Source organism: Amphiura filiformis, chromosome 13, assembly GCF_039555335.1.
Source record: "Amphiura filiformis chromosome 13, Afil_fr2py, whole genome shotgun sequence".
NCBI classification, from domain to species: Eukaryota; Metazoa; Echinodermata; class Ophiuroidea; order Amphilepidida; family Amphiuridae; genus Amphiura; species Amphiura filiformis.
In genome coordinates, this window is record NC_092640.1 from 11,213,128 (window position 1) to 11,240,378 (window position 27,251).

The 27,251-nt window shown below is 37.7% G+C and overlaps 2 protein-coding genes and 1 pseudogene across 2 annotated transcripts; all 3 read right to left on the reverse strand.

Moving 5' to 3' along the window:
* Positions 1 to 4,977: 4,977 nt before the first annotated feature.
* Positions 4,978 to 7,612, reverse strand: LOC140167407 (cytochrome P450 2J4-like). The gene is made up of 4 exons (XM_072190714.1): positions 6,974 to 7,612; positions 6,376 to 6,696; positions 5,727 to 6,344; positions 4,978 to 5,292 (listed from the first exon to the last, which is right to left on the reverse strand). The coding sequence occupies exons 1-4, from the start codon at positions 7,371 to 7,373 to the stop codon at positions 5,111 to 5,113; spliced, it is 1,521 nt and encodes a 506-aa protein (XP_072046815.1). The 5' UTR covers positions 7,374 to 7,612; the 3' UTR covers positions 4,978 to 5,110.
* A 116-nt stretch (positions 7,613 to 7,728) lies between these two features.
* On the reverse strand, positions 7,729 to 14,011 carry LOC140168008 (cytochrome P450 2J4-like; annotated as a pseudogene).
* A 3,260-nt stretch (positions 14,012 to 17,271) lies between these two features.
* LOC140168009 (cytochrome P450 2J4-like) lies at positions 17,272 to 25,888 on the reverse strand. Its single transcript, XM_072191318.1, has 3 exons — positions 25,744 to 25,888; positions 22,601 to 23,566; positions 17,272 to 20,577 (listed from the first exon to the last, which is right to left on the reverse strand). The coding sequence occupies exons 1-3, from the start codon at positions 25,865 to 25,867 to the stop codon at positions 20,396 to 20,398; spliced, it is 1,272 nt and encodes a 423-aa protein (XP_072047419.1). The 5' UTR covers positions 25,868 to 25,888; the 3' UTR covers positions 17,272 to 20,395.
* Between the last annotated feature and the right edge of the window lie 1,363 nt (positions 25,889 to 27,251).

Genomic DNA, 27,251 nt, shown 5'->3' on the forward strand with positions numbered 1-27,251 from the left:
TAGCAATCTTATTGATTCTTTGCCTACACGACAACACGATTCAGAGCGTGCGAGTCGACACGATACATGGACGCGCTATTTTAACCAATCGGAGGTGCATAGCAACAACGGGACTGATCGATTCTAAGCGCTAGGTAAATTTAAATTAAAATTTGATTAAAATACGGTATACTTATGATTAATAATTTAAATTGAAGTGTTTAAGAATGTGAATAAAGGTAATGTTTTTAGCCGCTGTCATGTCGTGCATCTAGCGTCTCGTATAACACGGGCGACATCATTATTTTTTGGCGTAAAACAACTCGGCTTCGCCAACAGGCCAAGTTGTTTTAAAATAATGATGTCGCCCGTGCTACATTAGACGATAGATGCACGACAGCAGCTAAAAACAATACCTTTATTCTCTAATTACAATATTATTGTAATAAGTAGGTAAAGTGGGTAATGGGGCTACGCTGCTACGCATCATGCACAAGAACAATTAAACACAATGGGGAACGATTGCTAGATATACAAGAGGAAAGACATAATGATTTTAAGAAAGAAAGAACAGTTTACTAACCCAAAGTGTTAAGTAGATACGCGCCTGCCTGGGCTAGTGGCGTAGCGTGAATCATCATAATAGGGGTACCCACCATGATTGAGGGGGCACCGAGTCTGATGGCAATTTCCTGTGTGATTTTCTAGATTTTGCATTTGATGTGGGGCACGTTCCACCGTGCCTATGACGCTACACCACCGGTCTGGACTTTGAGAGGCGGCGTAATACCCGTTTTTGAATGACACAAGCTGTATCCCAATATTGGCAGGATACTCAGTTTCCAGTGATTATTTACAACACTACCACATACAAATGCAGGATAATATCAAACTAATTGCAATATCAACCTTATTCAATGTTATAAAAGGGGAATATTGTCATGCTAATTTCAAGAGAATCCAATCAAATTACATCAAAGCTGCATTTGGAACCCGGATTTGGAAAAACCAGTTTTTGATTAAAAACTGATGAGAACCAATCATTTTGATACGGCCTGTATTGCCTCTGATAATTCGAGTTGCTTATGATTACCTGCTTACATTTGAAACTTGTTTTATTAACTATTTAAAAAACAGAAACGTTCAAAAGGCAGATTGTGTATCTTCATAATTATAGATACTTTACTCTATGTACTGCCTTACTTACACTAAACCACTGATTGGTTGATGACATCATGGTTTGTGGAACATGAAACAATTGCGCGTGAAGCACGCAAAGATTTGTACAAGTACTACTAATTTGGTTATAATCAAGTTGAATTTCGGACCTAAAACGGTCTTCAAATGACTATTTATATTGAAATACACGCGAACATTTTTGACTTTCACAGCTTGCAGGGGCACAGAATCGATCTATCGCTGAATTAGTCAATTCGACACCCCCTAAGATGGCGCCCAGGGTACGTGCCCTCCCTTTCTTCTAGCTACGTCACAGTCGCCAATAGTTATCAGAGTAACCAATCAAACTGGAACATTTAAATCTCATAGCAATTTAAGCTAAGTCCCTACAACTTTGAACAAACTCTTCTTAACATAATTATAATTAATTAATTGAAAATATATGTAAATATCGCCCTCATTTTTCACACAAATATACAGTTTATAGAATAAAATTACCATACGAAGCAGTAAAAGATGAATAATCTGATAAAAGGAAACTAATAAAATCTATATTAATCTACTGTGGCGGGACGGCCGATTGCCGAGAGCTGGAATGTCTCAATGTGGTTTTTAAATAGGAACCTGGTTAGACTGTAACTTGGTATATGAAATGTCAGGTGGCCGGGTTGACACCAGTCCCTTAATAGGAACACGAAAAGTTTTGCACGAGACGTGGGCAAGTCGTGGGGGGCAGAACCCCACTGTCAGAGTCTTTTTTACAAACAGAAGCACATCTAAATAATTCTTCACGTAGGTCGTTCCAATTTAACTTCAACAGTACTTTATTTACTTATTTCCAGACTACAGCATACAAGACTCAGTCACACCCCTATACTTAAGCTTCCTACTACTTCCACTGCCTCTGCAATGCTACCCAGCTAGCACCCTCTCTCATCTGACAGCAAGGATGAGAATCAATAGGAAAAATGTGTTAATACAATTTAACATGAAAGGCCTACAAAAATCTAAGTCATTTTGGTACTAAATGAAAAATTGGGCATAGTAGCCCCGCTCAGCGCATGCTAATAGTAATGACACTTACGAACGCATGCAAGCATGTATTGGTAAAGTATCATCATAAAATCTATCAAAAATCCTATAAAACACAACTAATTTTTGCCAAATGAAAATCTGGACAGCATGGCTCCCCTCTAGGTGCCGACCAGATTTTCGATAATACATAAAAAATGTCACACCTAAGGTATGCATCTTTATGTATCATCACCATTTCATAATACACATAATAAAACAATATGATTCCAACAGACTGTGCCTATCATCACATACATAATAAAAATATACATGACTCACCAAATAAAATCCTCTCTTGTTTATAAAATATATAACTCACCAAAATAACCTCCTCCCAAATACCACAGTACTCCTCAGACTTAGTTGACGTAACTCTAAGGAATACTACTCCATTTAGTTGATACTCCACTCAGGATTAACCCCGGGTAACTCACAGGGCCGGCGTTAATCCCTACTTCTCCATATTAGTTGATACTCCACTCAGGATTAACCCCGGGTAACTCACAGGGCCGGCGTTAATCCCTACTTCTCCATATTAGTTGATACTCCACTCAGGAGTAACCACGGGTAACTCACAGGGCCGGCGTTAATCCCTACTTCTCCATATTAGTCGATAATCCACTCAGGATTAACCCCGGGTAACTCACAGGGCCGGCGTTAATCCCTACTTCTCCATATTAGTTGATACTCCACTCAGGATTAACCCCGGGTAACTCACAGGGCGGCGTTAATCCCTACTTCTCCATATTAGTCGATAATCCACTCAGGATTAACCCCGGGTAACTCACAGGGCCGGCGTTAATCCCTACTTCTCCATATTAGTCGATAATCCACTCAGGATTAACCCCGGGTAACTCACAGGGCCGGCGTTAATCCCTACTTCTCCATATTAGTCGATAATCCACTCAGGATTAACCCCGGGTAACTCACGGGGCCGGCGTTAATCCCTACTTCTCCATATTAGTTGATACTCCACTCAGGATTAACCCCGGGTAACTCACAGGGCCGGCGTTAATCCCTACTTCTCCATATTAGTCGATAATCCACTCAGGATTAACCCCGGGTAACTCACAGGGCCGGCGTTAATCCCTACTTCTCCATATTAGTTGATACTCCACTCAGGATTAACCCCGGGTAACTCACAGGGCCGGCGTTAATCCCTACTTCTCCATATTAGTTGAAACTCCACTCAGGCCTGTAGGCCTAAGTATATCCCACTAAGAGCAAACACGTGCACAAGTCCGTTGGAATAAAATAACAATAAAATAAATAAATAATCAACACTGCCCATCACTTACCCGTCTTTCCGTGAACGCTAAACATTCACATAAAAAGATATATGAATATTTAAATACTTTTACACACAACGCATAGGCCTAAATAGGATCATAGGCCCTGTACATGACAATCTCATAATAAAAAAACCTAACTATCCTAAAGTAGCCTGTGGATGTGACTTGTACACAAATACTATGATCTCAATTGTTAAAGCCTCTATGATTTGAAACAAATTGTAATTTCGTTATAAAGACTGCTTTTGGTTGAGGCCAATGTTTGCATATTAGAATATAATCATGAATAATGTCAAAGGTCAGGCAACATTGCAACACATAATATTTTGTGAAATGTGAGAAAGAGAGTGTGAGTATTATTTTCAAACGAAAATAATACAACGCGAAAATATAATGATCCCTATTTAATTATGCACAACATGTCACGTCTAAAATAATTAAATAAATCTAAGATCCGAAAATATAAAACGGGGAACCCCCGTATTGATGCAATTAGCACATGTACATTGTATGCACTCCCAGTAATGTACCCGTGCTGTACACGCACCTTTGACCTCGAAGAAAGGCCATCCATCACCTTCACACGTAACCCACGCTGAAGAAGCATGCACAGTGATGGAAACCATATTTAATCACACAATAAAATAATTCACAACACCAAACTAATTCAGCTCTTTCTCACTTCCCACATTACCTAGAAAGCTGAATTGCACACCATACTAAGGGCAAAGGTATGCTGTCTGGTTTAGGACCTACGATTATAAAATACTATAATGAGAAATCATGATTTAAGAGGTGCATTTGAAACCATGAACGACAAGAAATTTGGATACAGGCGCTATGCACACCGCATACACGTGCGAGACAACATGAAAATCACTAAACTCTCGCATGATGAAAATCATCCAAAACACGTTTTAAAATTGATTTCACGATCCCAAAACCACCTCTCCGCGTTCTATACACGATACCCTAACTTAATTTGGAACGATTTACTTCCGAAACAATTTTAATACTCTAAAAATAATGAAATTAAAAATGCGACAAAGAAAAGCTGTATATATTCACCTGACAGCAAGGATGAGAATGACATGCGGTCGCCCAGCCAGCCAGCGTGTCGGACGCGCTGATTGGCTGACGGAGATAATTGATTGAATACGTACGGCGCGCTAATTGGCTGACGGAGATAATTAATTGAACCGCACATGGGCAGAAGCGCGGGTGATAATTAATTGAACCGAATATGCGCAGAGCGACCATAAATATACGGGTTTCATTTCTCCGTACAAGAAATCCAATTTAAAGGAATACACGCGACTTGGGGGTAGGAAAATGAAACGGGAATTACCTAAAAATTATGTGTTGGCTTGATTTACCAATACCGTTTCACTACGTTAATTTGGCAAACGCGTCGCGTTGAGCACCGAATTGAATGAAATAAAGTATTGGAAAGCTGAATATGTTAGCTATACATTCGTTTTAATAACTTTTGCTTCAACATTTTAATAATACAAATTATAGCCGTTTTGGTTGCACGTTTCTTTTTTAAACAGGTAATAAAAGCTATAAAGCAAAACAACACAGTTTCAATAACGCTCGATGGCACAAATCTCATATGGATACGGCGTCATTATTCCCCCTGCTTTGGGTTGTATATTAACACTTTCCATCCCCGGAGGTTTCTTGAAGTTGAAGCGATGCATGAGATTGGTGTAAAAGATGAAGAGTTCCATTCGGGCCAGGTGTTCTCCCAGGCATACACGTTTACCTGCCAAAGAACAAAAGCCAGTCAAAACATTGCTGTACAAAGATATAAAATATTTTTGACGTAAAGTTGCTTAAAAATATAAGATTAGGACATTTTATTAAAGAAATAAAAATTTAAAACGACTTACAAGTAAAAAAGGACTTACAAGTATTTCTAAAACCGCTGACATTTTCATTTACCAGCAAAGCTGAGACCAAAATACCCAATGTTTTTAAAACGATTCAATAGCGGAAAGCTGATTCACCTAAAAGAGAGTAACTTTGTTGACAGGCCCGTACGCTCCCCCCCCAATTTGCAAAAGTCCACTTTTTCAAAATCAACACCCCCTCCCCCCACAAACACACAAATAATACTGCGTACGGGCCTGTTTGTTGATCTATGATGTGATTTATCGGTGATGCTGTACATGCTCAAAATATGTTTTTACTCTGTACCTGCACCGAAGATCATGTTTTCTGGAATCTTCATGACTTGTCCATTCTCGTCTAGGAATCGTTCAGGTTTGAAGTCATCTGGATCCTGCCAAAATGAAGAATCTCGGGTAACACTGTAAAGACTCGGTTGGACAAATGAGCCTTTGGGAATAGCATATCCTTGGAAATTGGTGTCTTCGTTAGTATATCGTGGAATAACCAGACTTGAGATATAGCCAAATCGCTGGATCTCGTTGATAACCGCCACCGTATAAGGCAGACTAGGCTTGTCCGACAAATTGGGCAAGCGATCTCGTCCAACAACTGAGTCAATTTCTTCGTGCACTCTTTTTTGTACGTCAGGATACTTCAGCATATATAATAAAGCCCAGCGTAGCGTGGTTGAAGTTGACTCTGTTCCCGCCGCAAAAAAATCAAACATGACAGCAATTAGTTCTATATCGCTGAAATTAGTGTGCGTTGCTTGATTTTTCGTTACCAGTATAGCATTCAAATATACATCAATATAATCTCGCATGTTTTCGCTATCAAAATTATCACGATGCTTATTCACGATATCCTTAAATGTGCCAAGAACTGATATAAGGGTTGGCATCGGTCCTTTAGGGAAAAATGGAATCATAGTCAGATATGTTACAAGTCGCGGTGCCATAAAAAAATGCCCATTCAAACACAGGGTTGTCTATAAGAATTTCTTCAAACGAATGCAGCAACTGCCTGAATTCAGGATCATCATATTCAAACCTCTTTCCAAAGACAACAGAACAAATTATATTAGACACAGCATTGGAAAAGAGGTGCGTCTGATCAAAAGGTTTGCCTCGTACCGACCTAATTTCTTGCATGAGGTATTCACTCTCTGTAGCAATCTGGTGTTCAAAGCTTCTTTTTCCTACTCCAAATGACCGTAGAACTGTCAAGGAAAATCTGCGATGTTCTTTCCATGATTCGCCTGTCGACAGTATTATACCTGAAAAAAGCACACCAAAATGAAAGCTAATGTAAATTGATACGAGTTAAGAAGTACATTAATTATCATAAGGCTATTTTTTCCCTTTTTGGTTTTTTTTTTACAACGCCCAGAATGGACCAACATCGTTCTCTTGACATAGGCCTATAAAATATGGATATAATTCGCCATTTATCATGTCAATATATTTTATCGGTAATAACATGCTATTGGGAAATTGCAGAAATGAGAAAAAATGTATTAAGATGTTGCTAGAAAGTATTCAAAGTAGGCTTACCTGCGCCATTCAATAGTTCAATAGGATTATCCAAATGAGAAAACGGTGGTCGCTGGTAAAACTTAGGACTGGTAAAAGTTTCATAGACCGCCTTATGCCCAGTGACAAGTACCACAGTCATACCAAATGGCAATGGTATGTAACAAACAGGCCCATATTTGTCAGAAAGTTGTGCCGCTGAATGATAAATATTTCTTGTCTTGAAACCTACAATTATAAGTTGTGGTAAACAGCCGATAAGAGGCCAGGACATAGGACCTGGCGGCAGATTTCTGAGGTTATCCCGATAACAACGTGCAATCCACGACATCAAGAGAAAGACCAACAACCCAATGAGTACCGTACGAATGTCCGTAAGTATCATAACCATCACACTCAACAAAGTTTGGACGACCGCCATTTTGGTGCTTTGACAACTTTCTTCTACAATCTACAGTCGGACATGGTTGACCGGTTGTATTGAAGGTCTTTGAGTTGAAATATGCCAAGTATGTTCATTTGTTTAACCAATCGGTCCGGGCGAACTTACGCTTGGGTCCTGATGAGACAAAACTCAAGCGAAATCTTATGCTTGCATGTATGAAGAGAAAAGAAAGAAACACAAATTGAGAAAAAGAGGACGTCGGAAACGGTCTAAAAAGAAAGGCTAATTTTGATTAAAAAGGTTGCCCACATCAAATGTGGAAATTATTTCTAAAAATGATAAAATTGCTTTATTTTTGTTTAAATAATTTAATCGATATCTAATCCTTGCAGATAGTACAGTTTTACTGGGTGTCGTGTCTTTTGCACAACAAAACCGATACATGTTCAGAATAGGCTTCATATTGACTCTTTTCCGTAGGTTATTGACTTCGATCTGGTGAGCCCTTGTTGGTTCAAGTCGTATTAATTGGTTTATAAGTTAAAATCAAATAATGCACAGTTTTTGTATTTTAGACCACTTGACATCAATGTTTATCAACAAAGGCGAGGGATTGGTCTTTCGATTTGCTCGAACGAACCGCTTCACTGTTCAATGGTTTTCTTGTACCATATGAAATGTGGTGGGGGATTTAAAATACACACGCCCTGAGCAAACTACGATGCGCACGCACAATGCAGGGCAAAGAACAATGGAAAGTGCCATAATGCGTGCGCATACTGCCGGGTAATGACGTCACATGTCAAGTGGTCTATAACAAACTGTTCATCGTATCTCCACGTCAAGATGCATCTAAAAGACGTAACTACAATTACCCTTAAACGTGGTCTAGTCGAAATTTGGCAAATTTCACTAACATTTGTATGTCTGTTGAGCATTTTAACCAAATAAATTTTGTTTTTGTAGCCAAGAGTTAAAGTCATAATGTACGATCTTTTTTCAGAATTTACCTTTATTTTTTTCAAAACAGATTTTTTGGCATATTTGTAATACTTACACATGTTCTAACTTAAATCTATGAGCAAGCTGTCAAATTCGTCCTATTTGTAGTAAAACGGGACGATTTTCTGTTGGTCCGACATAAAGTCATAATTTTTTAGATTATGACTTTATGTCGGCCACGATCGCAAACCGTAGTCTCGTACAAAACTAGCTTGGTTACGCTCCCTCCACATGTGGAGGGAGCGTAACCAAACTGGCCGCGTAGGAGACTAACTCTGAAGCCACTCGCTATCCTAATCCAAATAGTGCGAGATGTTTCGAGTGATAGAGGTGAAGATTATGATGTTGTTTCTTTGCAAATTCCCAATGTTTTTCGCGTCCAAATGTATTGTGAACTTTCATAATGATTGTATATTATCATTTTAGAAGAAAAAAAGAAAAATCTAAAAATTTAAAAAGATCGTACATTAAGGCTTTAAGAGTATAATGGGTAATTTCAATATCCTGGCACGTAAGATAACAGAGATGTGATGGTGGAGGTAGAACTTTTTGAATGACCCTGGTAGTATAGTCTTCTATAGTGTGCACACACTAAGCCTTTTTTATTTATCAAAAATACTGTGACATAGTCCAGTTGGAAGGCGGCGTAATACCAGTTTCTCACTCCTCTAGGCTGTATCACATAATTGGTACTCATCAGTTTCCAGTGATTATTGACAAGACTGCCACATACAAATGCAGGATAATAGCAACTTAATTGCAATATCAACCAAATTCAATGTTATTAAAGGTAAAGTATGACATCTAATCTAGAGGATCTAATCAAAGTCCACCAATGCTGCACGTGGAACCCGGATGTGGAAGAACAGGTTTTTCATTAAACATCAAAACTGATGGGATCCAATCATTTTGATACGGCCTGTAGACTCGTTGATTGCCTGGCGCCGATAATTTGAGTTGCTTCTGTTCTGATTACTTGTTTTCAAAATCATTTCAAAAACAGAAAAATACATTCAAAAGGCAAAATATTTATCTGCCCATTTGTATAATGTGCAACCTTAACTCCGTATGCACACTACTACCTGACTTACAGTGAGTAACTGAGTAACCAATCAAAATAGAGCTTTTTTTTATCTCTTAATTTAAGCTTGACCCCAAACTATTCTTACAATATCTCCGATTGGGTCAATATATGATAAAGCCCTCTTTGTAAACGATGAAAATAATTCTTAGCTTGATATGTAAGCTATACCTTGGTATTAATAACATTTGCGTCAACCTACAAGTTTTAATGCAAATTAGTTGTTGTTTTTTGGTTGCACCATTGCTTTTGGGCCCTGGCTTTTGGGACAGGTAATATAGGACATAACGCAAAATAACAACACACTTTCAATAACGCTCGATGGCACAGATATCGTAAGGATATGGCGTTAAAACCCCTGCTGTTTTAGGTTGTATATCAACACTTTCCATCCCTGGAGGTTTCTCGAAGCTGTATCGATGCATGAGATGAGTGTAAAAGATGAACAGTTCCATTCGGGCTAATTTCTTACCTAGGCATGCACGTTTACCTGACAATAAACATGATAAAATAAACAAACAGTCAAAACTTGCGTAAGATAAGGCAAATTCCTAAAAGGCCTAAAAAGGACTTAAAATATTTTACTGCATTTGGTCGCATGTCACATTAATAGGTCACCCAAAAAAAAACCTTCAAGTTTGGTTTATTCTAAAAGTATAATACCTATTGCGGACAGTTTGGTGTCATTTTGTAGATAATTATGTTCTTTGTCAAATACAAAAAACTGCCAAGTCAATTGGACAACTACTTTCAGATTATATTTCAATATATAAGATGTGCCAATGGAGGAGCCGGGGTGGGTGAGCCCCACAGGGTTGACAAAATTGTGAAAATATGTCAAACTACAAACCTGTGTATCTTAAGTTAAAAAGTACGACCAGCATGGACCACACATGCACATTATGTCATCATGGATTGTAGATCTAAATGCCAATTAAGACAGTTACTGTACAAAGTGTGCACGTAATGCTCTAACATTTCTAAATGATCTATCTCTTGCCTGAGGAAAATTGAAATTTGATGAGGAATTCGATAATGATATTAGTTTTAGTGCCAGAAATGGCGGGAAAAGGTTTTGATTGATAATGTTACAAAAATTGTAAATTTATTTTATACTCTTTGACCACCCTGTATGTTTAACGTAAGGGATTCCAAACTCTTTTTCCTAATCTGTTTGAAGGGCCCATATGCAGTGTCTTTCTGAATCCATATTTATTTTGAGCTACATAGCTTTCAGAAAAGGAAAATATGGGGTTCACCATGACAAAAAAGATGCTAATTTTGTTGATGTTGCACCCAGTATATTTCATACCCACCCTGTATTATTATGTCATACTTTGTTGAGTTGACATCCTTGTAATTTCAGCTTTCCAAAAATATATATATAATAGTCTAAAATGTATACATTAAAAGTTGTGTTGAAGTGAATCAAAGTTGGTGATATATTTCTCATTTTACATTATGTTTCACAAAAGATGACCAATTCGTGGCATGCGACCAGTGTTCGAATTATAAGGAAAAATAAATTAACACTTTTACCAAAAACAGCAAAACTGATACAAGAATATCCATTTTTTAACCCTACAAAACGTCACGATAATTACTACTGCCTGGGTGCATTTCATCAGCGGGATGGGGACGGGCAACACATAGGGCAACTCCGCCCCTCCAAACCACCCTCAGGTTGTTGACAGAATTGAAATGAAAACACATTTTGTCTAACAATGGAGAAACATGATCTAACCGGGTATTTAACCAAGTTGCGAAATATGATGTTCAACATATTCAGTCTTTGGTTTTGTATTGACAAAGAAATTGTAAGTATAAAATACGTTTTTATTTTGTAGCTTTTTGTACCTGCACCGAAGACCATGTTTTCTGGAATCTTCATGACTTGTCCATTCTCATCTAGGAATCGTTCGGGTTTGAAGTCATCTGGATCCTGCCAGACTGACGAATCCCGTGTAACACTATACAAACTAGCTTGAACATAGCAGCCTTTGGGAATAGTAAACCCATGGAAATCGATGTCATCATTAGTGTATCGTGGCCCCCCAAGAAACAAGATGCTAGCAAATCGCAGGATCTCGTGGATAACCGCTACTGTGTAAGGCAAGTTAGGTTTGTCTGACAAATTGGGTAAGCGATCTCGTCCAACAACTGAGTCCATTTCTTCATGTACTCGTCTTTGTACACCAGGATATTTCAGCATATATAATAAAGCCCAGCGTAACGTAGCCGAAGTAGTCTCTGTTCCTGCGATAAAGAAGTCATTCACCACGGCAAGTAGTTCTATATCGCTAAAATGAGTGTGCGTTCCTTGATCTTTCTTTATTTGCATCTCCTTCAGATAAACATCAATATAATCTCGCATGTTTTCGCTATTAAAAGTATCGCGATGCTCATTCACGATATCCTTAAATTTGCCAAGAAGTGATATAAGGGCTGGCATCGCTCCTTTAGGAAAAAATGGAATCATAGTCAGATATGTTACAAGTCGCGGTACCATAAAAATGCCGATGCAAAAACAGGGTTGTCTACAAAAATTTCCACCGAATGCAGCAACTGTTTGAATTCAGGATCATCATATTTAAACCTCTTTCAAAAGACAACAGAGCAGATGATATTGGACACAGCATTGGAAAAGAGGTGCGTCGGATCAAAAGGTTCGACTCGTACCGAGCTGATTTCTTTCGTGAGATATTCACTCTCTGTGGCAATCTGGTGCTCAAAGCTTCTTTTTCCTACTCCAAATGACCTGAGAACCGTCAAGGAAAATTTGCGGTGTTCGTGCCATGATTCTCCTGTCGACAGTATTATACCTGAAAAAAGCACATCATAATGAAAGCAAATGTAGGTTAATTGATACGAAGTAAGAAGCACAGTATCATCACTTTTTAATTCACTTATTTTGAAGTTTTCTGTCGCCCAGCCCGGCGCCCAGCATGGACCATCCCCATTTTGGAGCCTGGAAACTGTAGTTTAAATTATGTGAATCACAAAACTTGTTATCTTGTAACATGCAACAGGGCGAGTTCCAGCTATACAGGGTGTCCCAGAATGATCTATACCGTTTCAAAAAAATATTAAAAATATATAGTCAACAGTGTATCAAATTTTAATAAGTGCAATACATGGCACATATGTCTTCTACTTATTCTGTGACTTTCATGGAAATAGCTTGATTCGTTTTGGCGTGACATCGATATTACTGAAAATGGCCAATAACTGCATTTGTGTAATTTTACAGAGCAAAGGTATCATACATATGGATGCTTTATCACCATCGTCCAGCTGTACTCTGCAATATATTGGAGGAATGCTACATTTATAGGAAACACACCAAATTTGGCAAAGATGTAGATCTTAAAACGTTGAATAATTCTTGATATGGGATTAAGTGAAACATTTCAATATGACTTCAAATATTTACATTATTACAGAGGATATAACTTCCTCAAGGATCCTCCGCAGTAAATATTAATCTGCTCCGTTACATAGCTGTGGGTTTGCCAATATACTGTGGACATAAATACAAGGACGAACCTTCTCTATACTTCCGCCAAAGAAAGAATAGTATAAGGTCACTCAAACGTAACAAATCCTTTAATCCATACAATTTTTGAACATTTTCATTGAAATCGGAGCACTTGTTTTTGACCCCTGTGTGGCCAAAAAACTGACCACTCCCAATTTTGACCTTTCTGCTTATAACTCAGTAATGGGTTGGGAAGTCGTAAATGGGTCAAACTATACGTTTTCTGAATCGTTATGACCAGAGGAATACTTTGGCGTGGTCTTGGACAAAATTTTGACATTTCAACCCTGTTGTATGATATTCTATCTAGGTTTTCTGATCTAGAAACATTGATTTAAGTAAGATATTTCCGAGGGTGCACGCTAGGCCCTCCTTCCAACTAAACTATTTATCATGCCAATTATAACTTGTATTGGTATTAATAACAAGATATCACACAACTAGAATATTTCAGAAAATCAAAATATCGATAGCAAGTACTAAAAATAGGCTTTACCTGCGCCTTTCAACAGTTCTACAGGATTATCCGAACGAGAAAACGACGATGGTCGCTGGTCAAACTTCGGACTCGTGAAAGTTTCATAGACCGCCTTGTGCCCAGTGACGAGGACCACGGTCATACCAAATGGCAATGGTATGTAACAAACAGGCCCATATTTGTCAGAAAGATGTGCAACAGAATGGTAAATAATTCTTGTCTTGAAACCGACAATTATAAGTTGTGGTAAACAGCCGATGAGTGGCCAAGACATCGGACCTGGCGGCAGATTTCTGAACTTATCCCGATAATAACGTGCAATCCATGACATCAAGAGAAAGACCAACAACCCAATGAGTACTGTACTAGTGTCCGTAAGTAGCATAGCCATGAAACTCAACAAGGTTTGTACGACCGCCATTTTGGTGACTGAATACTTTTCTGCAATCTACAGTCGATTGTATTGAATGTCTTTTAGTTGACCTTGATAGTTAACGGAACTCTGCATTGACATTGTTTACCATACATAGGAAATCAACCATGCACAGTAGAATTTTGCATCAAGTAAGCCAAGTATGAACTTGGCAGCAAAAAGAAGTTAGATTTTTTTTTCTGGAATGGACCTGTCTAATCCGGGGGGCACTCAATGTAAAGGACCATACGGGTGTGCTCCCCCGGAAAGACCCGTTTTGAGACCGCGCAGCTCCGAAAGACCCCTGAATTTTACCAAAGAGCCCAGAAATACCCTTGATTTTGACTGTACGCAGCTCTAATAGACCCATTTTACCTGTTCACAGCTCCAAAAGATCCCCTTTTACCGGTACGTGCGCCATCAGCTCCCAAAGACTCACCGCCTTACTGAATGTTGGGGAGTATACCCACCAAATATTTATAAAGTGTCCCCGGTCTAATTAATAGCGATGGAAGCAGTTTTGTATTTATGGGAAGAGCTAATTGAGGTGGTATTTGAAGCTAGTTCAGTTCGTTTACGAACACAGAAAGCGTTCCTAGGTAACATAAACTGCGAGACACACATTTTTCGACTATTAAATAAATGTATCTGTAATCTAATTTATATTAATATATATTAATGAAATCATATGTTCTTTTTCAAGATCCATTCTCTTGGAACTTTTAGCATCAAGTTATACTTGTAGATAAAACTGAATACCCAATGTCACCGGTTTACATGCACTTCTCCGATAAATCAGTTGCACATTTATGTATTTTGCACAACGGAGTTATTGGAGAAAAGGAGGTATGCCATTCTTCTATTGTGTGTGAGTTCTCCCTTTGATAAACAAACGTATAACTTCCAAAGGGCAGCTTCATTGGAGCATTAACATAAGCGTAATAAATCTGTTGCGCATTTTAATGACGTTCTTCTTTTGTATGTGAGTTGTATAACTGATTTGTGCCACTTTGATCTATACGAATCCCTTTCAATCTTCACGTTTGCGCCTGCTATACGCTGGCGAAGTTATGTAATAATCTGATTAACTACCATAGCAATAGGTGAAAACAATTATATACCCACCGCGCTGCACTGGTACGTTCACGTGGTACCTTTGCATTTAACCATATCATGTTGATCACTCGCACCTGTAAGATTAGTATCTTTGAAAAGACCTGTATTGTATTCAATCTATGATTGCAGACATACACAGGTGATGAGTGCAACCTCCTTGTAGTGAAGCGCGATATATTCAAAATTGTTTTCACTTATTGCTTTGGTAGTTAATCCGATTTATTATGTCACTTCGCCAACGTATAAAGCTTGAAGTTTCCAAAAAGCAATGTGACTTTTTATAGGGCTCATCAATACCTTAAGATTAAGATTTCTTTTCGTTTTGTTTCGTTTCATTTTGCAAAATACAGTAGCCCTTCGATCGAAACGGTAGCTATAAAATCCCAGCTTATCGGTGAAGATATAATCTTCAGGCATAGCGTGTGTAGGCAAACAACGGTATCCGCTCTTCTGGCATGATCTGCAAGATATCCTTGCGAGATCTTGCTCGGCGAGATCCATCTACCTTTTCTTGATCGCTCAGAGGCCTTGTAGTAGGGATGACCATCAAAATTTCATGTTGTCCCTATTGCTACAAAATATTGTTTATTTTGGTTAAATGGTCAAAATCGGTCAAAACTTTTCGAATTATGAATTTTCAAAGTTTCCCATCTGGCCGGTCATTGGAACGAAATAAAATCACAAAGTCCAAAAATAGCAATTGGGAGCAAAATTGGCATAAGCATATATTTACCTTTACAGGGTGTCCCAGAAAAAATTACCGGGCAAACTAATTTGGCCATAACTTAAGAATTAAGAAACCAAATCGTAAAATTTAAAAAGCAGCGTGTAGCCCATTTTATATTGCATCTTATATGTCAATTTTATTTGAATCGGTTGACCAGTTGCGAAGAAATGAACGATTACATAACACATGCACAAATTAACTTCATTCCAAGTTTGCAAGAAAGCTCACTCAACACAATGCACTAGTGGTTAACATGCTTTATATTTTGTGTGGTGAAATCCTTCTTGTTCTTCTTAAACAATCTGTTTCTTACAAACAAACTTTACAATAGTAAAATGAAACCTTGCATGATACCCAGTACTTGTAAATATCTTTCTTCGTTTAGAAAATATTAACATATTGGACAACATAAAGAATGAATTCGAGCTGGTTAAAAATATCGGTTTTCTTTCTTATTTTTGGAATATTTCAATAAAATGGTAATACAAAATGTCCAGACGAGTAACCCTGTTAAATGAGGATTTGGACATTATGTTTTTCCGCCTTGCACTCATTCTGGGATTGCGTTGGAAGGCTTGTCTGATAGCGGCTATGTTGTGCAAAGTACGTACAGTTCTTGGTCTCCCTGACCTGCCCTTATTCAGTGACCTGTCCTTTTTCAGGTTGAGGCTGATACCTTTCTCCTGATACTTTTTGAAATTGTTCCTGATTGTTTGTTCACAAGGAGGCCTTCTGTGATATAGCCGTCTGAAATCTTGCTGGGTCTGCACAGCACTGTGTGTTTCTGCATATCTTAAGACAACGAAGGCCCTTTGACGGGCAGTACACTGTTCGCCAACCATGTTTGACAAGAAACATTGAAGCAATGGGCATAGACTGCACTGCTATAAGTGAAGTACAATCTGAGTTTCACTAGGTCTAGTATGCTGGTTGTCCAGTTATTATCATGTTAATTAAAAACCCATTGTTAAACCATCATTTATAAAATAATGTCCACTCCAACCAACCTGTCGGAATATCAAAAACCATTGTTGGAAGACGGGATGAGTTGTTGTGCTTGTTGTTATTTTTTGAGATGTAATGTCTTCATTCATCAGCTTTACCCTTATTCATTGACTGAATTCAGGTCGTCCACGTTCAAAGGTGAAAGCATGAATAACAAAACATTATCGATTATAAAATAGACACGAGGAATAGATTTAATGAGATACACAGAACTTAGGAAGAGGTGAGCGAATATGAAGAAGGGGATGTTGATCAAACTTGGAATGAACTGCATTGACGCATGCATTATGTAATCGCTCATTTCTTCGTAATTGGTCAACCGATTCAAGTAAATTTAACATGTCAGATGCAAAATAAAATGGGCTACACGCTGCTTTTTAAATTTTTTGATTTAGATGCTTAATTTTCAACTTACAGCCAAATTAGTTTGCCCGGTAATTTTTTCTGGGACACCCTGTATATTTCTTTATTTTAACATTGTTACGAGTCGTACTTGACTCAAGGCCAAAATCGCCTTTTACCCGAACTCACACGAATGCACAACACAAATACACTGTTTGTTTAAGCTAACAAAATCTAAGTCTTTAATTGAAAGCAAGGTTTGTTTGGTACAATATAATGACAACAAATGCACATATACACTAATCAAATATAATCACTCTTTAACTATTTAGTACTTAGCCAGCATTCTTCTTCTTGGTGATCATAAAGAGTTCTTATAATGTTCTGGACGGCTGATGTATATCCTTATTCTCTTGCCCTGCGAAAATCAGCGAAGTCCTTTGTACACTTGCATTGATAAATATCCTTGCGCTTAAAATCCTCTCACAAATATGGCGTTGCTTTCTCCTTGCGCTGCCCTCTAAACTTAACTCCTTGCGCTGCTTTCTCCAAACTTGGTGCTATTTCCACCTTTCACACAATATCTTCAGGAAGCAGGACTGCGATGCAGTTGTCCCCACTTATATTGACAGTTGCGTTGAATCAAAATACCAGACTTCAGCAAGTCGACAGAAGAATATATATTCCTTTCTTGGAAGAAGTACGTTCTTTGACGTCTTCTAGATCTTCTCCGACAACACTGGCAAATAGTAGTACTTTGACTACATAAAATATTTCTGGTTTGCAATTTCCTTTCTTTGAAGGAATTGGACTGTAAGCATTTTAGCTAGCTAGCCCAGATCAACACTATCAACTGTGAAGACATATGTTTACCTTTTCTTATAATATCAGGCCCTGGGAAATCCCAAGTATTAATACACATGATGAGAACTTGGAAATTCCCAAGCCTTAATTATAACATTAACCTTTCTCATTACATCACTTCTTGAGGGGAAATCCCATTACATCACTTCCTGAGGGGAATCCCATATATGATGTCATCTTTACTTTACCATCTCTAGGGGGATTCCCAAATATTCCAAATTAGATATGATTCAACTTGTTTTGCTCAATTTGAGAGGGGAATTCCCCCAAAATGTCATCACTCATGTAACTTTGTAAACAAAGATAAATCATCAAATTAAATTACTCAGGGCACATCACAACATACATGTATATGCAAACATGAAACAAGCATATTGTGAAAGTATCAAAGGGGTTTCTTATGAAATGGCACTTTGCTAGTCAATGGCGTGAATTAAGTTTTCAAACCGAGGCATTGAAATCATGCATTTAGAGAACATTTGCCAAAAATCATCCAAGATGGCCGATATGGCACAAAATCAGCCCAGGTGAACTTTTTTTTTCACAACCAAAAATTTCAATGTTATTGGGTTTAATATGACCAATTATTAGTAGGTGTATGCAAACACAATCTTAAGTGGCATTGAAGCTCATTGACTCATTCACAACAATAGAGGTTATCCACTTCACTCATGTGTGACTTCTATCAAAAGGCGCTGCTTCCCGTAGTATTCCTCATTCAAACCAATTCAATGCATGACCTCGGAGTTACCTGCATGACTTTGGCGGGCTATTTTAAAACAGTTATGGTTGCACATTCAGGTACTTCTTTTGAAAGTCCTAAACATGGTATAGCAGTCACAAGTTGTAGATGGTATAGGCCTAAATATAAGAAAACGTTTAGGGTTGGGATCAGGTGAAAAATACGTAAAAAATATGATTCGAAAGGAGTATGGAAATTCCAAAGGAAAGCTGGTAATTTAATTTGTAACTCGAGGTCTACTTGTTCAAGGGTATGGTAGAGGTATTACTGGCAACTCTGCCAAATTACAGCTCAGTAGGCCAAGGTTTTCACCTGATCTTATTGATCTGAAAATTTTGTGCCATTCTGAGCAGTGCTGAACTCAGCCACTGGAAATTAAGCGCACTGTGGTGATGGACCAATTTTGACTCGCACTTACAGGAAAACGAAATAAGTTATGTTGCTGTAATTTGCAGGATAGTTACAAAATATAATTGGCATTTTAAAAGTTCCCCAATTTTTACAGAAAAATATTGAAAATAAAAGAATGAGCTCAATTTAGAAATATCTGTGCAAGCAGTGCACAGCTGAGCTCCCTGCATGTCTATGGGAGTGTTCTAATCAAGTTGATGGTTTATTGGTCATCCCTACTTGTAGCACCTTAGTATATCAGTACTACTCTATCTAGTACTCTTTGTTAGTATCCTGCATGGTTAGTATCCTGCATGCTGTAGTACTTCGAGAGGTAGCTGATGCTGCTACCAATTCGAGTTGAAATCCATACACCACTATGCATACTATGGGAGACATGGCCTTTGGTATTTGAGGCATTATGCTGAATTCAGAATTAAATTTTGGGTTGTTATACACGGAATTCAAAGTAATTATATCATGACAAGACCCACCGAGAGGAATACGTACGATACTTATTCAGAACCAATCTACATTCTGTTATTTGCAAAAGTCGACGATCAGACAGAAATTCTAAAAGAAACATGACAAGATATCATGGTTAATTCCACGGTAAGCTTAAAATGCACTGAAAACGCCAAAATGCAGTCACATAATTTATAATATTACTAAATCACCCAAACGAATTATAACGTAGTAGTAGGTATGCTGCATAAAGAGTTGTATTAACAATAACAAAGTATGTGTCCAAAGATTTGTCTTTGGCATATCCCTTTAAAATATCACCAAAATATCAAATAAACATGAACCTTTCAAAATAAATGTATTCGCACTCAGTGACCCGATCATTACCTGGCGCTGTGATTTGGGATTCCTCGTCGCTTCCTCTCTCCAGTTACCTGTACTTTAAGTTTGCCCTTACCATCAGCCCTTAAGAGTAGATTGTACACATTATGTTAATAGTCATAAGTCTGAAATGTACAAAATAGTTGAGGTTCGGTTTACAGAATTGACGACTATTGGAACACCTGCAACCGATGTCTAAAGTGCCCGCTATGTCGAATATGAAGTAAGGTTAGCTCGAGGTTTAGAGTTTGGTCATATTCGACATAGCCAACCTTCATGACCTTATTTCATATTCGACATAGCGAACCTTATTTCATATTCGACAAAACAAACCTCATTTTATATTCCAAATAGCGAACCTTATTTCACATTCAACATAGCGAACCTTATTTCATGTTCGACATAGCGAACCTTATTTCATATTCGACATAGAGTGCCTTATTTTCAACATAGCATGCGAATCTTAGACATAGCTCGTTTTAACCTCTGTAAGCTTGATAAACACCAAAGCACTTTCAATAACGCTCCATGGCGCAAATATCGTAAGGATGCGGCGTTAAAATTCCGCCTGGTTTAGGTTGTATATTAACACTTTCCATCCCTGGAGGTTTCTCGAATCTGTATCGATGCATGAGATGAGTGTAAAAGATGAAGAGTTCCATTCGGGCCAGATGCTCTCCCAGACATACACGTTTACCTGACAATGAACAAAAGACACAGACCAAAATAATTCCACATAATGTCGAGAATATGTGACGTGTCATGTCAAAAGGAGACACTTTTGGGCAGGATCGTAAATGGAGAAATAGCCAAAAATCTGCCGGGGTGATTTTTTCACAATTTGAGTTTGTTGTGAATTTGTGATGTTATTTACGTTAAAAAATATTGTCTGATAGTTTCAGACCGGAATAAAAATGGCATCTTGTATTTTTTGAGAGATGTTTCAAGGTAATTCCTACTCTCAACATTGTCAATAATATTTTTAAAGGCCGATACCTCAATTTCCAATTTCATAATACCATAACTTAATGAACTCAATATCTTTGCTTAAGAATGTACGATTAATTGGGGGAAAACGGCGTTGTGAAGCAAAATATCTCTATATTTAAGATATGTAAAAACCTTAAAATTGATAACCTGCCCAAAAGTGTCTCCTTTTGACATGATACGTCACATATAAGGCTGCTAATACAGATTGAAAAAAAAAATCATAAAAAGGACAATAAAGTATCGTGAAACAGCCAACATTTTCATTAAGGGCTGGGGTATGAACGTTTGGACAGTATTTATTTTGGGGCATTAGAGCACATCAGACATATCGAATTGCATTCTGAATACGAAGAATATCATTCTGATATCAAATAATTTTGATTTTTTGAAATTCGCAATTTGATACACATTTTATGGCAAATCATTAAAATTGATATTTTGATATTTAACAGTACTTGAAGTAAACTTTATAAATCTGATGATTTATACTTAAAGTGTATGTAGGTGGGATGAAAAGCCGACGATCAATTGAAAATTTTGACCTTTCGTATTGAAGATATGGATTTTTTTTCCAAAACACCAAAAAAATTAGGTCTTTTGGGAAAAAATCCATATCTTCAATATGAAAGGTCAAAATTTTCAATTGACCGTCGGCTTTTCCTCCCTGCTACATACACTTTAAGAATATATCATTAGATTTATATAATTTACTTCGAGGACTGTTATATATCAAAATTTGAAAAATATCAAATTTTTATAATTTGTCATAAAATTTGTATTATATTGTGATTTAAAAAAATGAAAATTATTTGATATCAGAAAGACATGCTTCATATTCAGAATGCAATTCGATAGGTCTGAGGTGCTCTCATGTCCCACAAAAATACTGTCGAAACGCAATAAACGCTCATTTTGGATCCCTTAACTCATTTTTTAAAACAAATTTTTTTGCCAAACAACATATAAGTGACAGGACAATGTATGTTGTCCTAGACTTCCCATCTGCATACTCTGGCTATTACATTTAAGCATAAAACGCTTATATGTGTTAATTTGTGTGCAACTGATAGATTTTCACATCTGATATTTTCAGACACCGTACTCCCTCTTCATTTTTCACTCGGGCTTTAGCGATCAATAAACTGATAGATTCCAAAATCAGAATTGTTTAGTATTGAAGTGAGCGTTTGTGAAGGTTGTCATTCATCCAGGTTTAATAAATATTGAATTAAACATAAAACTGATCAACTGGACTCACATTTATTTGAGAGGCTACAACCTCTGGCAACACCACCTTGTCACAGGTCAACGACCTTTTGCCGCCAGATCATCAGACGGCCTGAAGATGCACCTTGGATTAGGTGCGATACTGTAGCCTCTCAAATAAATGTGAGTCCAGTTGATCAGTTTTATGTTTAATTCAATATTGAAGTGAGCCATTATAACTATGCAAGATATGTTGCATTCGATAACTTTTATTGTCACTAATCGTCTAATTATATAAACTCTTTACTATTGAATACTTTAATTGTAACAAACATCAGTATAATTTTGAGTTCAACGGAATGCGTTCATCATGATTAAATATTTTTATCAAAATTCGACTATGCCATAGTCTAGTGTTGCCCAAGTTTCCCGTTGTGAAATTATGATGACGCATAATTATATTCAGTTGTTTATTTTGCATTACTTACGAAATTCTAACTTTAAAATGTGATTTTACTCTTTACCTGCACCGAAGACCATGTTTTCTGGAATCTTTATGACTTGTCCATTCTCATCTAGGAATCGTTCGGGTTTGAAGTCATCTGGATCCTGCCAAAATGAAGAATCTCGGGTAACACTGTAAAGACTAGGTTGGACAAAGGAGCCTTTGGGAATGGTATACCCTTGGAAATCGGTGTCTTCATTAGTATATCGTGGAACACCCAGATTTGAGATGGCGCCAAATCGCTGGATCTCGTGGATTACCGCCACCGTAAAGGGCAAACTAGGTTTATCCGACAAATTAGGTAAGCGATCTCGTCCAACAACTGAGTCAATTTCTCTATTTACTCGTTTTTGTACATCAGGATATTTCAACATATATAATAAAGCCCAGCGTAACGTGGTCGAAGTTGTCTCTGTTCCTGCGATAAAGAAATCGTTGACCACCGCGAGTAGTTCTATATCGCTAAAATGAGTGCGCGTTCCTTGATTGTTCTTTATTTGCATCTCCTTCAGATAAACATCAATATAATCTCGCATGTTTTCGCTATTAAAATTATCACGATGCTTATTCACGATATCCATAAATTTGCCACGAACTGATATAAGGGATGGCATCGGTCCTTTTGGGAAAAATGGAATCATAGTCAGATATGTTACAAGTCGCGGTGCCATAAAAAATACCGATGCAAACACAGGGTTGTCTACAAAAATTTCCAACGAATGCAGCATCTGTTTGAATTCAGGATCATCATAATCGAACCGCTTTCCAAGCACAACAGAGCAGATGATATTGGACGTAGCATTGGAAAAGAAGTGCGTCGGATCAAAAGGTTTGCCCTGTAGTGAGCTGATTTCTTTCATGAGGTATTCACTCTCTGTAGCAATCTGGTGTTCAAAGCTTTTTTTTCCTACTCCAAATGACCTTAGAACTGTCAAGGAAAATTTGCGGTGTTCGTGCCATGATTCTCCTGTCGACAGTATTATACCTGAAAAAACCACACAACAATGAAAGCTAATGTAGATTGATACGAGGTAAAAAGCACAGTATCATAATTTTAATTTTACTTAATTAAGTTGTAAGTCGCCTAGCCCGGGCGCCCAGCATAGACCATACCCATTTTGGAGCCTGTAAACTGTAGCTCAGTGAAGCATAAATTATAACATATGTGAATCACTAAAACTTGTCATCTTGTAACATGCAACAGGGTCGAGTTCCAGCTATATAGCAGCTTCGGCGATATAACGAATGTCTAAAAATTCGGTATTTTGGTCACACCTGTTCTAATGTCTTACAAATGGTGTCAAATGACTCCAAGACACGAGATCGGTGTAAAAAAAGTTGTCGGCGAAATGTTGTGCGATTTGTACTTGCCGAGCGCACCGTGCTCTTTAGGCGTCGAGTGTTTTTAACACGCAGTGCGTGTGACCATGACGCAAAGCATCGACCCCCGATGTCACAGATTTGGTTTGTACTTCTAGGTTGATTGAAGCAGTATAACACAAATTCAAAAAGTGTTCCTAGGGGTCAACAGGAGTCAATTTTCTTTTTGAAATTTCAAAATTGTTCAGGTTTGGTCAAAAACCATGCAGCAACATATGGAAAGGTTTCTATGCAAAAACGATTCTATTATAAACCATCATGCGCAGTTTCCACGTCGATACACCTGAACACACATTTTCGTCCAAGAGCTCCCAAGCAAGCAGTGAATTGTCTCCAAAGTCTTTGATAACACTACACGGTTGAGTGCTTAGCATGGTAAGAGTTGTGGAGCTTCTAGCTGAAATAGGAGCACTTGTTTTTGACCCCTGTGTGGCCAAAAAACTGACCACCCGCAATTTTGACCTTTCTGCTTAACTCAATAACGGGTTGGGAAGTCGCAGATAGGTCGAACTATACGTTTTCTGAATCGTTATGACCAGAGGAATACTTTGGCGTGGATTTGGACAAAATCTGAACAATTTTGACATTTCAACCCTGTTGTATGATATTCTATATCTATGTCACTGATTACTCCTCTATTCGCCAAATGCCCAGATTCTAGAATGCTGTTAAAATAAGAAAATTTTTAATGCTAATTTATTGCACATTCTAGGGAAGCGTGGTTACCTTTTTTGAAATAACCGAGTGAGAGAGTTTTCAATAAAATATTTTTCCTGTCAAAACTGAAGCATCCTCTGTATAAAAGAAAATATGAATATTAACTGCACATCATATATAACGATTTGTGATACCCAATTGTGGCACATTTGATGTCGTTTATGAGGCAGAGAATTTTATTTCAATTTTATATACGCCAAAATATTTTTTTAATTGAGCGACAATGGCGATAGAAAAAACGTTGAAAATTCCATATAAAAATTACATTAGACCCCGCCAAAGATTACTGTTTCGTTTTTATGGTAATCTAATCTTTTATTTCCTGAAATAAAATTAGGGTCTAATGTGGATTTCTTTGTATAAATGATAAAAACATCGACGTGTATAATACAAGAAGCTACAAGAAAAATGGTAGGCTGCATATACTAACCAACATATACGGCGAGTAGCCACGTGCGAGTCAAAATCGATATAATGTATGAAAAAACTATTGTGCCTGTATAGGCTCATTTATTGTCGAATTTCTGTATATAGAACACGCAGTTATCAACAATTGAGCGCTATTAATACACATTAATGTTTTTAAACAATTAAAATTCCAAAATATGGTACGTTTTCTGTCTTTGCTTGTCATGTGGTATGTTGAAGTAATGAAGTTGCGATTATATGTTTAAATTTTCACGATGACACCAACAAGTCCTTGTGGCCGAGCGGTCGATGTCGATACTGTATAGGCCTACATGATAGCGGCTCAGTGCAGCGTGGGTTTGAGCCCCGCCGGCGCCTCTGCCGAAATAAATTTCCTTTTTTTTTAATTTCATATTATGTTAGGGAAATGTGGCTGGGAGAATGTATGTATGGCGGCGAAGAGTGGTGTGGTCACTGATCTAGAAACATTGATTTAAGCAGGATATTTCCGAGGGTGCACTCTAGGCCCTCCTTCCAACTTAACTATTTATCATGCCAATTATAACTTTTATTGGTATTAATAACAAGCTATCACACAACTAGAACATTTCAACATTTCAGAAAATCAAAATATCGATAGCAAGTACTACAAATTACCTGCGCCTTTCAATACTTCTACAGGATTATCCGAATGAGAAAACGACGATGGTCGCTGGTCAAACTTCGGACTCGTGAAAGTTTCATAGACCGCCTTATGCCCAGTGACGAGTACCACGGTCATACCAAATGGCAATGGTATGTAACAAACTACGGAAAGCCATATCGGATATTGTTGTATGATGATGAAATTTTGCACACAAGTCTATGGAGAGTTACATCATCATACAACATTTGTGTTGTACGATGAAAAATGTGTTGTATGATGATGAAATTTGGAAAACTACGCACGACGTGAAAAAAAATGTTGCACGATGATTTCACACTCTTCGTCAAATTTTCATTGGCTCATCATTATTGTATGTCTGATGATGAAGGTGTACGATGAACAGTGTTACGCACGACGTAGTGTCGAACGCTTTCACATCATCATACACACGCCACACGTTCGTCATGCGTGGCGAAAATCCACATCGTGCATCACCGATTTTTTTCATCGGACATCCACCTGCACAGCTTCCTCATACAACATGATCCACTTCGTCAGACATACTTTAAGTTCGTTATGCGTGGCGTAAAGTCCACATCGTTCATCATAGGCCTACATTTGAAAAAACATGCAATGTGAATCATCGTACACTTCACCATCATCGTATGGTACACTCAAGTATCGTTAAATAGTAATTTCAGAAAGCATGTTTCACAAACTACAAAGTACGGCGTGCTATTTCCCTACAAACCTGTTTCAATTAAAATCTTTAAGCTTTCTTTAAGCTGAAATTTGTGTCATTTACACTCAATTTTGGCCCTTAATTGTAATTAAATTGCATAAAATGGGCAGATACCTATTTCAGTTTATTGTTTGCACTCACAAAACGGAGTAATCCCAATCATTAGTCGAGAGGGGTTAGTCTACTGAATGTCAATTTTTTGTTTCTTAAATAGCCTATATATACGTACTCAGAGTATTTTATGAACTAGTAATAAGATGTTGAAACAACTTCCAGTTGAGATGCTTTCTAGCCTATAAAAGAAACACTTTAGGAAGGTTTTGTGATCATAAGGGGAGGCTCAATTTTCGGTTGTTTCTGTCATTTCTGCCTTTAGTTGTTGAATTTTCAGTGCAGTAGTTGTAGTCCTTGCCCCTATAATATACATATCTTACTTGTCACCAATCTGCTATAATTTTTAAGAAAAATGCAAAAATAGGCACAAAATTTGCCAGGGGTGTAGTACCCCCTTAACAGATTCTAGAAGGAAGTAGATAGGCGTAATACGCCTACATCCAATATGTTCCACAGTGGTACGCAGTACTACGCACGAGGGATACTTTCTTTAGGAGCACACCATTTGATTTCTACTGAGGGGGGGGGCATGGGAGTTTTTGGAGAAAAAAAAACCTTTTCCCACTAGTGAGACGAAAAAAGAACTGCGCCTCACTGATGGGTAAAAACCATTATCCCACCCAACTCTGTATAGGCCTAGGTATAAAATAAAATTGAAAAAAA

Excerpts from the sequence above, each read along its gene's own strand:
- LOC140167407 (XM_072190714.1), bottom strand. The coding sequence starts at position 7,373 with ATGGCGGTCGTCCAAACTTTGTTGAGTGTGATGGTTATGATACTTACG. Across the intron at positions 6,345-6,375 it reads TGAATGGGCATTTTTTTATG|TTCCATTTTTCCCTAAAGGA; the intron begins GCACCGCGACTT and ends ATCTGACTATGA. Across the intron at positions 5,293-5,726 it reads AAACATGATCTTCGGTGCAG|GTAAACGTGTATGCCTGGGA; the intron begins GTACAGAGTAAA and ends GTTCTTTGGCAG.
- LOC140168009 (XM_072191318.1), bottom strand. The coding sequence starts at position 25,867 with ATGACCGTGGTACTCGTCACTGGGCATAAGGCGGTCTATGAAACTTTC. Across the intron at positions 23,567-25,743 it reads AGAAGTATTGAAAGGCGCAG|GTATAATACTGTCGACAGGA; the intron begins GTAATTTGTAGT and ends TGGTTTTTTCAG. Across the intron at positions 20,578-22,600 it reads AAACATGGTCTTCGGTGCAG|GTAAACGTGTATGTCTGGGA; the intron begins GTAAAGAGTAAA and ends GTTCATTGTCAG.